At 38.2% G+C, this 16,558-nt stretch overlaps 1 protein-coding gene across 1 annotated transcript; it reads left to right on the top strand.

Moving 5' to 3' along the window:
* The first annotated feature begins 1,166 nt into the window (after window positions 1-1,166).
* Window positions 1,167-6,673, top strand: LOC131640733 (auxin response factor 18-like). Its single transcript, XM_058911124.1, has 14 exons — window positions 1,167-1,628; window positions 1,734-1,843; window positions 2,213-2,308; window positions 2,419-2,475; window positions 2,575-2,727; window positions 2,828-2,912; window positions 3,219-3,309; window positions 3,405-3,569; window positions 3,652-3,771; window positions 3,850-3,922; window positions 4,068-4,221; window positions 4,309-4,919; window positions 5,101-5,288; window positions 5,374-6,673. Exons 1-14 carry the CDS (start codon window positions 1,592-1,594, stop codon window positions 5,510-5,512), a joined length of 2,079 nt encoding a protein of 692 aa, XP_058767107.1. The 5' UTR covers window positions 1,167-1,591; the 3' UTR covers window positions 5,513-6,673.
* The last annotated feature ends 9,885 nt before the right edge of the window (window positions 6,674-16,558 follow it).

Below are 16,558 nucleotides of genomic sequence, written 5' to 3'. Positions count from 1 at the left end.
GACTGGAGGTTTTACTGTGAGAAACAACTCTCAAAGCCGCTTCAAGTAAAGTGACCAAACATGAGAAAATGTGTTCTGACAATCAACATATTTTCATACAATTTGCATTTGACACTTTTAATTTTCTAGTACCAAAAGCAGTGTTTTTTTTGTCATCCATAAAAGGATATCGACATAGTTTGTTGCATATTTATCCACTATTTCTATATAGTCTTTAGGTTTAATTGTAATTTTGATCCTCCCATTTTTATTTATTTATTTTTAATTTTGATCTCTCTATTTTAAAATACGTATTTTTGGTCCCTAACTTTCATATTTTTTTTAGATTTTAGTCCCCCTTCTGATTTAAAGTAATATATTAATGACATGGCAATTCACTTGATCAAAACTAAAAAAAAAAATAGAGAGCGACAAAAATTGCCTAATCTTTATTATACCATAAAATGAAAAATTTATTTACATTGCAATTTTTTAGAAAAAGAAATGCCTTACATCCAAAAATTTTAAATTTTTAACTTATTTGAATTAATTTATAAATTAATAAAAATAATCGATATTACCAAATAAATTAAAAAGGGAATATGAAATTTATAAATTCTAAGCCACAAAATATAAAGTCAAATATTTGTAAAATTCTCCCTCATATTTCAGAAAGACTTTAAAGTGAAAAAAAATTAAAAACATTTTTGAGAGAAATAACAAATTCTAACAAAAAATACCCTCCAATACCAAGTCATTTCAATGGATTCACCATAAACCCACTAAGCATGGATCCATTCAAAAAATACTCACTAGAATAAGACTTGTTTCTTGTGTCTGATTGGAAAAGACAATAAAAAAAAGACACATCACACAATACACCACAACTTGACAATATAATAATCAAATAATCACGATAACTCAACTCAGTTGTTAGCTGTATAAAAATATTCGATTGTAAAATCGCATATTCAATTTACTGTATGTCTAGGAATAGAATCGAACTCATAACCTCTAATTAAACTAAAAGAGATCTTTTATCATCATTTCATTCAAATACTCTTGAGTCGTTACTAAAGTACTAAGTATTAAATAGAAAAATTAAATCATAAATAAATAAAAATAATAAAAAAATAAAACAAAGAAAGAAGGGAGGCAACAAAATTGGACCATATATAAATAAATTAAACAAAATCAGAGAGTGGTTTATGTCTGATTGAACTCATTTCAACCAAACAACTAACGCCGTTTCATCTCCCACCCTCTCACAACAACAAACCAAAACCTCGTTCGTTGATTCATCAAAACCGCTCCTGTTACTGTTTTTCTCTCTGTAACCGTTTTCACCAATTTTCATTATTGCTTCTTCTCGCTAGCTACTACTTCTACTCGTGCTGGTTTTTTCACGTTACAACAAAACAAAACCATTCATGTTCTTATTCTTCTCTTGATTCTGATTCTAATTCTCAGTTTCTGTCAAAAAAACAACAAGATCTCGTTATTATTCTTGATATTCTCTTTTGTTGTTGTTGAAACAAAGAGGATTTTAATTGGTTCTTAGAACGTGTTTCTGTTTTTGTCTTTTTGATTTTGTTGTTGACTTGGGTTGATTATGATGTTGAATCATGGGTCAAATGTTTCGGCTGAAGGTAAGAATCGAATGTTTTTTTTTTTTTTTTTAAGAATCTCATGTTTTTGTTTTTTTGAGGTAATTGTTTTTTTTTTTTTTTTTTGTGTTTTTTATGGTGAGACAGTGAGTGGCTGTTCAGATGAAGAACTATGGAAGACAATTGCTGGACAATTGGTGGATGTTCCTTGTGTTGGTCAAAGGGTTTTCTATTTTCCTCAAGGACACATGGAACAAGTGAGTTTTTCAATTCCCGTTGTGGTTTTATATGAAAAAATTTTAATCGGTTTCGTCGCGATTTTTTTATTATGGAGAATCACAATTGAATTTAGCTGAATTGGGCTTAATTTTAGTAATCTCGTCGCGATTATTGATATATTGTGGACAGTTGCGGTCGAATACAACTGATTCGATCGCAATTATGGTTAATTAGACAAGAAAAGGTTTTGAGTTGCGGTTGAATACAACTGATTTGATCGCAGTTATGGTTAATTAGACGAGAAAAGCTTTTGAGTTGCTCGGTGGTGGAGCTTATTTTTGCTTGGTTTATTTTTTTATTTGAAATTTGTGTTTTCTAAAAATAGAATTGCTTGTTTGATGATGTAGTTAGAGGCTTCGACGAATCAGGAACTGAATCAGAGGAGTCCTTTGTTGAAACTTCCTACAAAGATCCTTTGTCGCATCGTGAATATCCATTTACTGGTAATTTTCTATTTTGATTATGTGAAAGAAAGGAAAGTAGTAAGTTTTTTGTTTGGTTGATGCTAAAAAAGGAATCTTAAGCTTATTTTGGAATTTGCTATGTTTTTTAGGCTGAACAAGAAACCGATGAAGTTTACGCGCAGATAACTTTGGTGCCGGAATCTAATGTAAGGAGATTTTCCCCTTTTTGATTTTCTGTATTTTGTATGGTCAACCAAAGATTCTTTTCTCCAATTGTTTAGATTCTAATGGAACTAATGTATTAGCAAGACGAGCCTACAATCCCTGATCCGTGTGCCGATGAACCTCCGAGGCCGAAAATTCACTCGTTCTGCAAGATCTTAACCGCTTCGGATACTAGCACCCACGGTGGCTTCTCTGTTCTGAGAAAACATGCAACGGAATGTCTTCCTCCTTTGGTACTAATACTATCGGTTTGGTTTTTATCAGTGTCGTCTCTCTGATTGTACTTGGTTGTTGCTAATCTTTGAAAAATCTATGTTTGGAATTGTTGTTTAGGACATGTCTCAACCAACACCAACTCAAGAATTGGTTGCCAAGGATCTTCATGGTTATGAATGGCGTTTTAAGCATATATTTAGAGGTAAAAAGCTTTAATTAAGCGCTTATAGCTTAAGCACTTATTATGTAAGTGTATATGTATAAGCTATTTCCACCTCTAATGATGAAATAAAGGCAAGTAGTTTTCATAAGCTATCTTAGAGAGTTTATGGAAATAAGCTTAAAACAGCTTATTAAAGACATGTCATAAGTTGTTTTCATAAACTCCCTTGAACAAACTTACATGAACAGTCTTACATGTGGTTATGCCAGTAGATAAACTCAAATAAGTCAAACCAGCAAGTATTAATCTTTTTCCTTTGAATCGTATTTCTCTTTATTTTATCAGGTCAGCCGCGCAGACACCTTCTCACAACTGGATGGAGTACATTTGTGACTTCGAAACGATTAGTCGCCGGAGATACCTTCGTGTTTTTGAGGTAACCATTCGTTGCTTTCTTTGTTTCATTCACACGCTTCATAAATCTTCTGTTTTTCTATTCGAACATTGCTATAATGAAGATTTTACGTGTAGAGGGGAAAACGGGGAATTACGCGTTGGAGTGAGGCGTCTTGCTCGTCAGTCAAGTAGTATGCCATCTTCCGTGATTTCTAGCCAAAGCATGCATTTAGGAGTTCTTGCAACTGCCTCCCATGCCGTTGCAACTCAGACTCTTTTCGTTGTATATTATAAGCCGAGGTAAAAATTTGACTTAGAAATGCGTTACTGAAAAAAAAAATCATTAGTCAATGATTGTTGACACGAGCTTTTCTTTTCGTAGGACGAGCCAGTTCATCGTAAGCGTGAACAAGTACTTGTCAGGCATCAATAATAAGTTTGCCGTCGGCATGCGGTTCAAGATGAGGTTTGAGAGTGACGATTCTGCCGAGTCCGACAAAAGGTAGTGAAATTTATCGAAGTAGTTTATCGTATGACCTTATTTGTAGCTATCCTAATTTCGTAATGTATGCTTGATCAGATTCTCTGGTACCATAGTTGGAGTAGAAGATATCTCTCCCCATTGGGCAAACTCAAAATGGCGATCGCTCAAGGTATTGTCCTCTTGAACTTCTCGGTGTTGCCAAATAGCGGCTTTAACGCTTTAGTGTAGTGAAACTCAAACAAGTTGATATTGTTCTGTGATACGCTATTTAGTACAAAGTGTTTTCGGTAATATATCTAAATTTGAATCTGTAGGTTCAATGGGATGAACCTGCGGCTATTCCAAGACCCGATAGGGTTTCACCATGGGACATAGAACCATTTGTTTCTTCAGCTTCGACACCGACCGTTCAACCTACAGCTCCAAAGACGAAGCGGCCTCGACCAACCAATGAAACTCCTGACGTTGGTGAGGAATTATTCATACTAACTTTTCCGATTTTATACATTGATTTAGTTATTAGTTTTAACGTTCGATGTGTTACTTTCGAACTAGACACAACATCAGCCGCGTCTATTTTCTGGGATGCTAGGATGGCACAAACTGATAAGACACATCGTAGCGTTTTAGCCGAAAGCAAAAAAGACGATAATAATACTAGTATGTGGCATCATAAGCAAACCGATATGATGAATACTAAAAATAGCAACAACAACAACGCTTTATTGAGGAATCATACAGAAGGAAGTTGGCTATCGTCTCCACGTTCCACCTGTCCTTCTCATTTGCATCACGACACAACCGATGATAGCAAGACTCTCCCAACCTGGCCTGTTTCGCAGTCTCAATCATCTATACCGAACGCTGATCATGTGCTTGATCAAGTTGATAAAGACAACAAAGTCGAGACAGCTACGGGTTGTCGATTGTTTGGAGTAGAACTTATTGATCATTCAAAAAACTCAGCTGCTGTAGGTAAAACATCTTCACATGCAGTAAATGTAACCGGAGCAACCGTGGAAGTTAGTTCCAGCACCATGTCCAGCACCGATACCGGCCGTAAGTCCGACATCTCAAAGGCTTATACGGAGCAGAAGCAAGAATCGCAACAAGTATCGGCGAAGGAGACTCAGAGCAAGCAAATTTGTAGTAGAAGTCGCACCAAGGTATTGAACATAGAATACATATTTATATAATACTCGCTCTGGTCCTATTTATAAGAAAAGATTTGCTTTTTAGATACATTGAATAACTAATGTATTTGGACAATATATAGACCAGATACGTTGATAAGAAAAGTTTCTAATATAAATAAGTTTTCCATTATTGTTCAAAACCTTCGAAAAGGTTCAAATGCAGGGTGTTGCAGTTGGTCGAGCGGTGGATTTAGCAATGTTGAACGGGTATGATCAACTTATCAGCGAATTAGAAGAGTTGTTCGACATAAAGGGACAGCTTCAACATAGAAACAAGTGGGAAATCGTCTTCACCGATGACGAAGGAGACATGATGCTTGTCGGAGACGATCCATGGCCGTGAGTATATATATCCTTAATCCTTAGAGTTATCTCGAATTTAGTTTTAGTCATGCTAATCGGTATCAATCATATCATCTCGCAGTGAATTCTGTAACATGGTAAAAAGAATCTTCATTTGTTCAAGCCAAGATGTGAAGAAGATGAAATCCGGAAGCAAATTACCAGTCTCTTCTTCGATCGAAGAAGGGACCGTAATAAGCTCAGACACAACCGAACGATGAAATATCGACATTATTTTCTCGTCCTTTTCACCTTTTTCTTTGTTTCTCAGCACCAAACCGTTGATGTTATTGTTGAAGTTAGTTTCATTTTTTAGCTAGGTAAGTTTTTCATGTTGTTATTATTTAGATGTGAAACACTAGCTAATTTTACAACTTAATTTGTAGAAAAAACACAAGGCATTAATCATGGTAGGAAAAAAAAACCAAAATAGTTTTTTTTTTTTTTTTTTACTTTTAATAAATTTGTTGATATGGAAATTTTTGAGTTAGCATTGAATTGAATATTCTCATGGGTTGGAAGAATATTTATGTTGTTGGTTGTTGATTTATCAAGACTTTCCTTTTTTAAGCTAAAAAGCACATGGTGTTTATTTTTGTGAAATTCTAATTTGGTTGAGTCAATGTCTACTGATGTCAATAGTGACAGCTAATAATGACATTAAATTGTAGCAACTTTATTGCTTAGGATTTAGTGGTCCAATGTTGTAGTGATGGAGTGATTCTATAGGACAAATGTGGGTTAAATGTGGCAGAGTGGTGGCACCACTCAGAAATCACTTTTGGGTCCATGCTTTTAATTGTAGTGAAATTTCACTTTAGTAGTTGAGAGTATCAGAAATTGTTATGTATGAATACTTCATCCATTGTAAGAAAAAAAATAGGCTTTGTTTGGCAATACCACTTTTTTTTTGATAGTATGGAGGGCCTAAGCCCAAAAGAAAACACAACTACACATAATCAAAGAAAAAAACTACCAATTCCTAACGAGTCTGCTGCCATTAGAGGGCGGAGCAGCTCCGGAACTATATGGTGAATAGAATCACTTTTCTCTAAACAAGCTTTGTTAGCTAGCGCGCCCGCACACATATTAGTAGATCTATGAGCATATGAAATAATCACCACCTCATGCATTGTAACTAGATCTTGGATCTGACGTAAAAGCGGGATGCAATCTAAATCGCCAGTGGCCCATTCCTCTATTGCTTGCACCACTATTTTGGAGTCACTATTAATTTCCACCTTGCTGAGGCCCAAGGATAACGTGAGTCGCAAACCTTCAGCTACTCCCCAAAATTCAGCCTGAAGAGCCGAACAGACCCCCAAATATTTTGAAAAACTCCCCCTCCAATCCCCATTATGATCTCTAATAATCCCACTGCAACTAGCTTCATTATTTGCCTTACACGCTCCATCAGTGTTCAGCTTCCACATACCGCAAATAGGCGGTTTCCATCCCATGAGCCCACTTGTGTTCTCTCCTTCCTGATGGTGTTTGTTATGCATGATAGCGTCATCATAGTTCTTCTTTCTTTGCATGATATGGCATATGAGGTTGAATGGTCTCTCAAAACCATCATCGTGTTCTTCCGAGTTTCGCCACTGCCATAACATATGACAAGCAATACTCCAAACTTCTGTCCACCCCTTAGTCACGGAACTACGGTAATTTAAATTCAAATGAATCCAGTCCTGCAGATCAAGCGTGAAAAATTGCACCATAATATCACTTGGCACCATTTGTTTCCAGATCTTATTGCACTCTGGACAGTCACGCAACGCATGCATCGTTGTCTCACAAGCGTTTCCACAAAGAAGACACGCTGCATTGCCCAGTCCTTTTTTATGTTTACTGAAGTTCGTTAGCAGTCTATCGTGCTTCAGCAGCCAAAGAAATGAGCGGCACCGTTCAGGTATGGCAGCTTTCCATACCGTTTTCCAGTCCCTATCTTCCACTTGTTCGGTATCTTCCTCCAGCTCAAGATACATAGCTTTAAAAGAAAATGAGTCTTCAGTGGTACCTGCAAGACAAAATTGGTCAGTAAAATTGGTCGTTCCCGGAGGAACACACGACCGAATCCTATCAATCCACCGCTGCGGTAGCCAGTCACACAAGATAGGAAAGTTCCATTCTCCTCTATCATTAACTAGATCACACACTTTGGCTCCTCGAAGGTTCTCGGGAATAAGGACATCCTCATCATTATTTAAACAAAACTCCTTGCCCAACCAATTGTCTTCCCACGCCCTAATCTGTTTTCCATCACCAACAATCCACCTGCCCAAGTTTTGCAAAAGTGGAAACGTACGTGTAATATCTTTCCACAGACTAGAATCAGTAGCTTTAACTTTGGACCAGTCATGATCATCTAACATGTTGTACTTCTTACGTAAAACTTGACACCACAAATCTTTAGCATTGGTAAACAGTTTCCATCCCAATTTCATCATGCAGACATCATTAATCGTATCTAGCTTCCTCAGGCCCACACCTCCATGGTTCTTTGAAGTAGTTACCACATCCCATGCAACAGCGTGAACTCTCCTTTTATCCTCGCTATCACCCCATACAAACTGTCTTTGTAATTTTTGAATATCATCAATGCAACTTCTAGGAAGTCTATTTGTCATCATTGGATATAAAGGGACAGCTTACATGACACTTTTAGCCAGAGTGATTCTACCGGCAAGTGATAAATTATCTCTCTTCCAGCTAAGAAGCTTACCCGCTATTTGGTCTAGAATGTATTGAAAATCTTTTGCTTTTAATTTCTTACCATGCAATGGGACTCCTAGGTACTTACCAAAGGATCTTGTATGCCTAAAATTAGAGGCCATAACAATCTTCTGTTGCACACTTCGCGAAACATTCTTCGAGAATAGGATGTTTGTTTTGGCTTCACTAACTTCTTGCCCCGACATATTGCAAAACGTGTTTAAGGTTTGCATGACACACTGAATTTGTCGCTCTGTTGCCTCACCAAATAGAAGAAGGTCGTCTGCAAACATTAAGTGCGATATCTTCATTCCTTGCTTGCCAAGCTTTAGACTTTTCCATCTCCCAGCTTCAACTTCCTCTTCAATGAGATGCGACAGCTTGTCCATACATAAAACAAAAAGGTATGGGGACAAAGGATCCCCTTGACGAATCCCCCTCTGAGGACGAAAGAATTCATTTTGAGCACCATGCCAATTCACGTTAGTCTAGACACTCGTAATGGCATGCATGATAATATTACAAAGCTTTCCAGGAATCTTAGCTTCTTGCATCATATGCCAGATAAACTCCCATCTTAGCTTGTCATATGCTTTAGATAGGTCTACCTTTATAGCAAAGTATCCTCTTTTTCCTTTCATCCTCTCCATTGAGTGCATAGCCTCTCTAGCAATTATAATGTTTTCATGAATGATTCTGCCTGGAACAAAACCTGTTTGGTAAGGGGAGATGAGAGTGTCCATGTGCTTCTTTAGTCTACTCACAATAATCTTACTGACAACCTTGTACAAATTATTACACAGCGAGATTGGACGAAATTGTGAAACTAACACCAGTTTCTCAATCTTAGGAATCAAGCAAATGTTTGTTTGGTTCACTTGAGCAATGGTATCGGGCTTCTCCCACACCTTTTTCACAAAGTCACAGACATTCTTCCCAACAATGTTCCAGGATTTTTGGTAAAATCCTGCCGGGAATCCGTCCGGTCCCGGTGCCTTCCAAGGCTGCATGGCATAAACAACTTGCTTAATCTCAGTATCAGTAACCATATCTTCAAGCTTCTTTAACTCATCTTCAATAAGAGATGGATACGTGTATTTGGATTGAAACCAATTGCCACAAAGACTTCCTATTTTGAAAAGCTCCTTATAGTAATCAGTAACTAGCACCTTTAGCTCTTCTTCCTTTTCAACCCACCTACCTTCATTATCCTGAAGCATCATAATATTGTTTTTCCTTCTCCGGTTCATAGTTTTGAGGTGATAATATCTAGTATTCCGATCACCATCAGTTAGCCACTTAGATCTCGACCGTTGGAACCACATTAGTTCCTCTTGTTTTAGGATATTATGAAGATCCTGTTGCAGCCTCTTCTCAATCCGGATAAGGTCACGAGTGTCCTGGAGAAGATGGATGCTCTCTTGAATACCTTTCAGCCTAGCCAAAATCCTCTTCTTAGTTTTCTGGACATGATGGACGTTATAATTCTTCCAATCAGTAGCATCGCTTTTAATTCTATTCAGGTTTTCCAAAATTGCCTCACCATCTTTCCAGATTCCACGCACTCTATCTACATAGTTCTTTTCCATTAGCCATGCACTCTCAAATTTGAATTGTCGTTTCCTGATATCTTTGCCTTCTCTATTTAAGCTCAGCATAACAGGATGATGATCTGAAAAGTTGACCCTAGGGAGAACCTTCACAAAACTGTCAGGAAATAATAATTTCCAATCATCATTACCAATAACTCTGTCCAACCTCTCATAAATTCGCTGACCACCATGATACAGTCCCCCACGCCATGTAAATTTGGGACCACTCGCTCCCAGGTCATACAGCTTACAAGCCTCCATGTTATCTCTAAACGTGGTACATCTCTTATTAGAAGCCACAGTTCCACCTTTTTTCTCATTTGCATAAGCAATGTCATTGAAATCTCCCGCCACTATCCAAGGGAGGTTATTGCTTTGGGCCAAAGAGCGCATAGAATCCCATAACACTCTTCTTTTCTGTTCTGCTGGACTAGCATAAACCGAAGTCAGGCACCAATCCCTACCATCTTCAGTCCTCACTGTTAAGTGGATCCATTGTTCATCCTGGGCACACCACAAGACTTTCATATTCTCATCTCTGCAAGCAACTAAAATTCCACCCGCAAATCCATCATTAGTGACTGAGAAAAATTGGTTGAAACCTAATTTCTTCAGGGGCTTTTGTAACTTTAATGGATCACACCTAGTCTCCATGAATACGTAAATCTCAGGCTTACTCGCAGCTCCTCTACAATTCCACCAAATTATTTTAGTGTTTTTAATCATCATTAACACAAAAGAAAGTAATGCACACCAGATAGGCCTACTATAGTTCAAGAGTTTCCTGAACTACTTCCTCCTCCACATCCTGCCCAGCTATTTGGCCATCTTCTACTTCCTGGGCTGAATTGATTCTTTCCAGGATAGGAGACCCCATACTAGCTACTCCCCCAACTTCAATAATGTCATCCGGCGGTCTAACATTATGTCCTCCATGCTCTTTGATTGCCTCATTATTATGATCTCCATTGGTTTCGTCATGCGTACTTTTTCTATCCTCCCTATGTCTCAAACAGTGCTCCTCATGCAAATTCATCTGAGTATTATTCTTGCCCTCCTCATGCACTATTAAATTATCTTTTCTATTGGTTATATGCACGTGATTCCCGCTATGCGATTCCAAGTGAATTTTTTTCCATACACGGTATCAATATTACGCTTCCTGGGGCCCTCAGCTTTTTCTTTAAACCCAAGTGTTACACGTGTAGCCAGCTTATTCCCTATTCTTCCACTTTTTTTCTTCTCTTTCTTACTCCCTTTTTTCCCACCATTATTTCCTTTATTTCCATGCATTCCCACTATAGTTCCTCCTCCGTTGCCAGCTGTCTCCTCCTGTCTGCCATTACTCTTTATCACATTAATATCCACATAAATCACCTGGGCATTAATTGTTTCTTGATTGACAATATCATCAATCATTGCTGTATTAAATTGCTGCTCCATAGTATTTTCCACATTAATACTCGTGTCCCCCTCTTTATTCATATCTCCATTTTCCAAATCCATTGTATCCTCATTAATAGTTTCCTTATTGGTAAAACTAGTTTCACCACCGTCACCACCAAGCGCGTGAAACCTAGACCCAGCTTTGGCCAACCATGATCCCGCCGGCGTCGGTTTTTTTCTAACCTCCGGTGATTTTTTTGGACGCCTTTGTTTCTGGACCACCTGCCAAGGGCCATCTCCAGCTCCTAATCCTTCAGCTACATTAGTCTTCCCCTTCTTCTCCCCATCTACTATACCTCCTTGGTCATTTGATGTCACAGCATTGTTCACTAGATTCATCTTTTGAGGGCATCCCTCCTTATAGTGTCCGAACTTCCCACAGGTTATGCACAGCAAATGCAATCTTTCAAACTCAACTCTATAGCTCTTGTTCTTCAATTCAAACATTGCAAGAAGAGGTTTTGAGATATCAACTTCTACACAAATTCGTGCATATTTGCCACGTTCTCCTTGCAGGGTGTTCTTGTCTACCTTAATGGTTCGTCCCACCAAATTCCCTATAACCTGTAAGATCTTTGGGTCATAGTATTCCACCGGAAGTCCTGAAATTCTTATCCACACTGCAACGTTCACTATTGAATCATTTTCAGGATGGAAGTCTGGAGTCCATTCTTTAACCGTAAGATAGTGATCATAGATGAACCAAGGTCCATCCATCATCGCTGCGTTTTTATCATCATCATGAGTGAAGCAAACTAAGTAATAATCATATCCAAGATCAATAATGCGAATGATCCCTTTCCTCACCCACATTTTCTTCAATCTATTCTCCAAAGCCTTAAACCCAATCCTCCTCCCCAAGAGCTTAACAATCACACCTCTTCTCCATGGCCTCTGAATTCTCGTTTCTTCATATTTGGATAAGATTATCAAAGGACAATCATATCCTCCTCTCTTCCCTTCTTTCACAGTGATCCCTTCAGTGTCCACAAAGAGATCTTCATGCTCCTCTTGCCCCATCTCCTTCAGTCCTCCTCCATCACTAACTCCTCCATCATCGCCAATCTCTCCCGTGACAACATTTCTGTAAGAGACTCCCTCTATCCCCACCTTCTGAGACTCACTACTGCGCCTAATACTACTCCCTCCTCCTCCATTATCAGGCGGTTTGTTTCCTCCCCCCTCCCTGACGCAGGAAGTGAAAACGGTGCCGGACTGGCCACCGGAGATGCTGATGTCATATTCCCTGAACCCTAGCAGAGCCAAATTTCTTTAAACAAAAAGTTCCTCTTTCGATCTCATAGATTCTTAGTGGCAATACCACTTTTTAAGTTTATGATTTATAACTTCATATGTTTTAAAAGGATTTATCTGGTAATTGTTATTTTTTCATACAATGCTAAGTAGTTTATCGAGCAAATAGAAATGTAGCTAAGAAATTATTTTAGATTAGTTGTGTTGAGATTAGGTGGTTAGTCACCATTTTTTAAAATAAAGTTTGTCCTCTTGTTGAAGAATGTGGATTAAAATTATGTCAAATATGAGATTTTTTTTTTGAATAACAAGTTTTTTTAAAAAAATTTCAAAAATAACCAAGTTTTCAAAAAAATTACCAAAATGTCACTTTTTTACTAAATACACCACGTTGTCGCCAGGGGGGATGGCGACAACACTCAACCCAATGCATACTCGCCAGTGGGCCTGGCGCCTACGTTTTAAAATTAGGTGTTGTCGCCACCCCCCTGGCGACAACACCCCCCCTATATTTTTTTTCTTTTTTTTCTTTAACAATCTTTTATTATATAATTTTTTACAGTATTTTTTTTAACTACAATTTTTCAATAATTTTTTTATGTTGTTTTTTTTATCTATCTTTTTAAAATTATTTTTGGAAGTTGGTGGTGGATTCATTATTTTGAAAGTTGGACATTCGTTAAAAATAATTATATATTAAAATACAATAACGATACATTAACGATACAAATACATTAAAATTAAAAACATTACAAAATACATTAACGATACAAATACATTAAAATTAAAAACATTACAAAATACATTAACGATACAAACATAATTCCTATTGAGCGCCACGTGGACCATGGTACGATCCACATTCAGGTTGTCTAATAGGTCGTGTAGACGGGTCACGAGTTGGTAGTGCCCCCTATTCCTGCGACGACGCCCCCCTCTATTTGGTTCGTCTTGTGCTTGAGTCGACGGCCCCTCAATGAAGTTTTGGTCTTCAAACTCTGTGGGCCGTCCTTGACCTCTAGAAGAATTCCCTCCATAGGATAGGCGGGTGCCCGCGGCGCTGTCAAAGCTTTGTCTAGGCGGGTTGAAATTTCTCCTAGTGGGTGCGGCCTGGAATTTTTGGAAGTTGGTGGTGGATCCGGTTTGGTTAAAATACAATGGTTGTGGTGGTGTGTTGAGGTCAAATGGTTGGTTGGTGTACTGTGGCGTTGGTTGGTCGAATGTGGTGTATTGCACGTATTCTTCTTCTATGCCCATGTCGGGGGTTATTGGTGGTGATCTTGAAGAGCTCCCCGCATGGAATTCTTGGAAATGTGATCTGGAAGAGCTCCCTACATGGAATTCTTGATTTTGTGGTTGAGGTTGGGATGAAAAAAACTGTTGGTATTGTTGGGAATGTTGTTGGTAAAAAGGTGTTTGTGGTTGGATTGGTTGTTGGTGGTAACTTTGTTGTTGTTGTTGGTGTTGCCGTGGGTAATGCTGTTGTTGGTAATTTGGCGGTGGTTGTTGTTGTTGTTGGTAATTTGGTGGTGGTGGTTGTTGTTGTTGGTGGTGGTAATTTGGCGGTGGTTGTTGTTGTCCTCCAAAATATGGAGGCTGTGCTCGCGGGTCAGCTAAATAGAAAGGGGCAGACACAATCATTTCAGGATTTGTGACCGATCTGTACCAGTTGACATATTCAACAGTTGGCTTCATTTCTTGCGGCGCCACAGGAAATTCTAGAACATATTTGGAACGACGAGCCCATATTTTACGCTGATCTATAGCAAACGTCTTGTAATTTTCTACGTACCACTGTTCGCTAACCTTCGCCAGATGCCAACGTCCCAAACAGTCAGGTTCAGGTGGGTTAGGGATACCTTGATGCATGCCGAATTGGAGCTTCACACGGTCACTTTGGTGCATCTCCACAGTGGTGAACCGTATGATGGGTGATTTTGTTGTCCAAATAGCCGCCTCGTCAAGGTCGGGTACGTGATCCAATTCCAAGTAAGGTCTCCAAATAAACTGCAAAGCAAATAATATTAATTTCAAAATATAGAAGATAGTAAATTTTATAAATATATTTAGAAAATGGAAATTTTTAGTGGTCTTACATCTTGGGGTCCAAGTCGATCTAATACTTGGCGGTAGAAAATGATTTTGGATAAAGGCGTATTGGTGTAATCCATTCCGATTGCATTGAACCTAAACACATTAAAAGATATAAATCAATATAGTTACAAATAATAATAGAATAAAAAGCAGTAATTAAAATAAGATCCAAAAGTTACCTTGAAGCGTAAGGGAAGGCGAAACTGTGTGGATTTGCAGGGGCCAATACCGGCATTCTCCACCATGCCCATGCTTGTAGCAAGAATGCACATCCACTAAATGTACAACTATTCTTTTTTGCACATTTGCACAAGGAACTATAGAGGTATGCTAACACAGCTGAACCCCAACTATATGTCTTTATTGCATCAATGTCCCCAAGTAAACACAAGTACATAAAATTAACACTATTTCCCGTGCCTTCGGGAAATAAAAACTTACCAAACAATAACATAATATACATCCTAGTTTTCTGTAGGATACTTTCTTCGTCAGAAAACTCATTCAATTTAAGGTTATCATAAGCTAGTTGAAGGCCAGCAAGCTTTATACCTTGTCCCCTACCCCTTTGTCGCCCCTCACCCTCTATTAAATCCACACCCAACAATTCGACGCATAGAGCGTTTGGTTGTTGGACATTTCCATACATTGCCTTTCCATTTGTTTTGAGACCCAATAACATGTACACGTCCTCTAGAGTGACGGTACATTCACCCATTGGAAGGTGAAAAGTATGGGTCTCAGGCCTCCAACGCTCACACAATGCTAATATAAACTTCATATCAACTTTGCTTTCTGTTAAGTTCATTACCTCACCAAATCCCGCACGTTTGACGTAGTCCTCAATCAAAGGGTCAGGAGCATTCATCGGTCCAGCACGGGTCCTAAATCTCGTGATATCCTATAAAAAAAACATTACCCATAAGTATTTGAAATTAGTAAATTTAAGGTGAAAAAAAATTAAGTGTTTACTCAAACTTACAAAATCAGCAATGTTTGCAATGGTTCCTCGATGCTCTTGACCCATAGTTAGGAGAGACATGTTTGTTGATGATGAAACACAAAGTTGCTCTGATGATAAGTTGCTCTGATGAAAGTATAAGAGGTGATGAAGAAAATGAACAAGTTTGGGAACATATTTATAGCCAAAATGCATAGGTTATTACGAGATTCCCTGCAGTGTCTTGTCTCGTCATGTCCGTGGTGGGGACGAGATTCCCTGCAGTGTCTTGTCTCGTCATGTCTGTGGTGGGGACGAGATTCCCTGCAGTGTCTTGTCTCGTCATATCTGTGGTGGGGACGAGATTCCCTGCAGTGTCTTGTCTTGTCATGTCTGTGGTGGGGGGACTAGATTGCTATAGAGGCATGCATTCTTGTCATGCTAAATTATGTTATACCATTGCATGCACCGATTTATCATAACTTTTATTTTTTATTTAGATGTTTTTATTTTTATTTTAATTCATTTAACACATATACTTATTGCTTCATTTCTTGTGCATTAGCCTTGTGTAAGAGGTGGGGTCGAGAATCTTTTGTGACATGCATTAGTCATGACATATTTGAATCTTGTGCAGAATTTTTGCTTCATTTCTTGCATGCATTAGCCTTGTGTAAGAGGTGGGGACGAGAATCTTTTGTGACATGCATTAGTCTCGTCTTGTCATGTTTATGTTAAATTATTGCGTGCAGTGATTTATCATAATTTTTAATTCATTTAAAACATATAATTATAATAGATTTTGAGGATTTTATATTAAACTAGCGCATATATATATATTATGGAAAACATTAATTCATTCACTAATTAAAAAGGTACATTGACAATAACCAACACAGAAACTAAAACATCTAAGAAAATAACACATAACAACTTGTAGTACACGCTCGATCATTGCAACAAACACAACAACACTTAACCTAAACTACTCGAGTATCACTGCAAAAACAAGTGGATTTTCAACGCCTCGGTTAACCTCTCCACTGTGTGTCCAAAACATTAGATCCACGTCCACATCGTCTTTCACACGGTCCCAATAATACATGTAGGTGCCTTCTGGATTATTATCCGTCAACGTAATGTATGGACAACGGTAATCTATCTGTTTAACTTTTCTGGTCGGACCATCTAGTTGACGAAACCCAGTGTTGATGGCTCTAACAATT

The sequence above is a fragment of the Vicia villosa genome, unplaced genomic scaffold (genome assembly GCF_029867415.1).
Source record: "Vicia villosa cultivar HV-30 ecotype Madison, WI unplaced genomic scaffold, Vvil1.0 ctg.003284F_1_1, whole genome shotgun sequence".
Classification (NCBI taxonomy): Eukaryota; Viridiplantae; Streptophyta; class Magnoliopsida; order Fabales; family Fabaceae; genus Vicia; species Vicia villosa.
This window is presented reverse-complemented; position numbering and strand designations above follow the sequence as displayed.

Excerpts from the sequence above, each read along its gene's own strand:
- LOC131640733 (XM_058911124.1), top strand. The coding sequence starts at position 1,592 with ATGATGTTGAATCATGGGTCAAATGTTTCGGCTGAAG. Across the intron at positions 3,923-4,067 it reads CAAAATGGCGATCGCTCAAG|GTTCAATGGGATGAACCTGC; the intron begins GTATTGTCCTCT and ends TTGAATCTGTAG. Across the intron at positions 4,920-5,100 it reads GTAGTAGAAGTCGCACCAAG|GTTCAAATGCAGGGTGTTGC; the intron begins GTATTGAACATA and ends ACCTTCGAAAAG.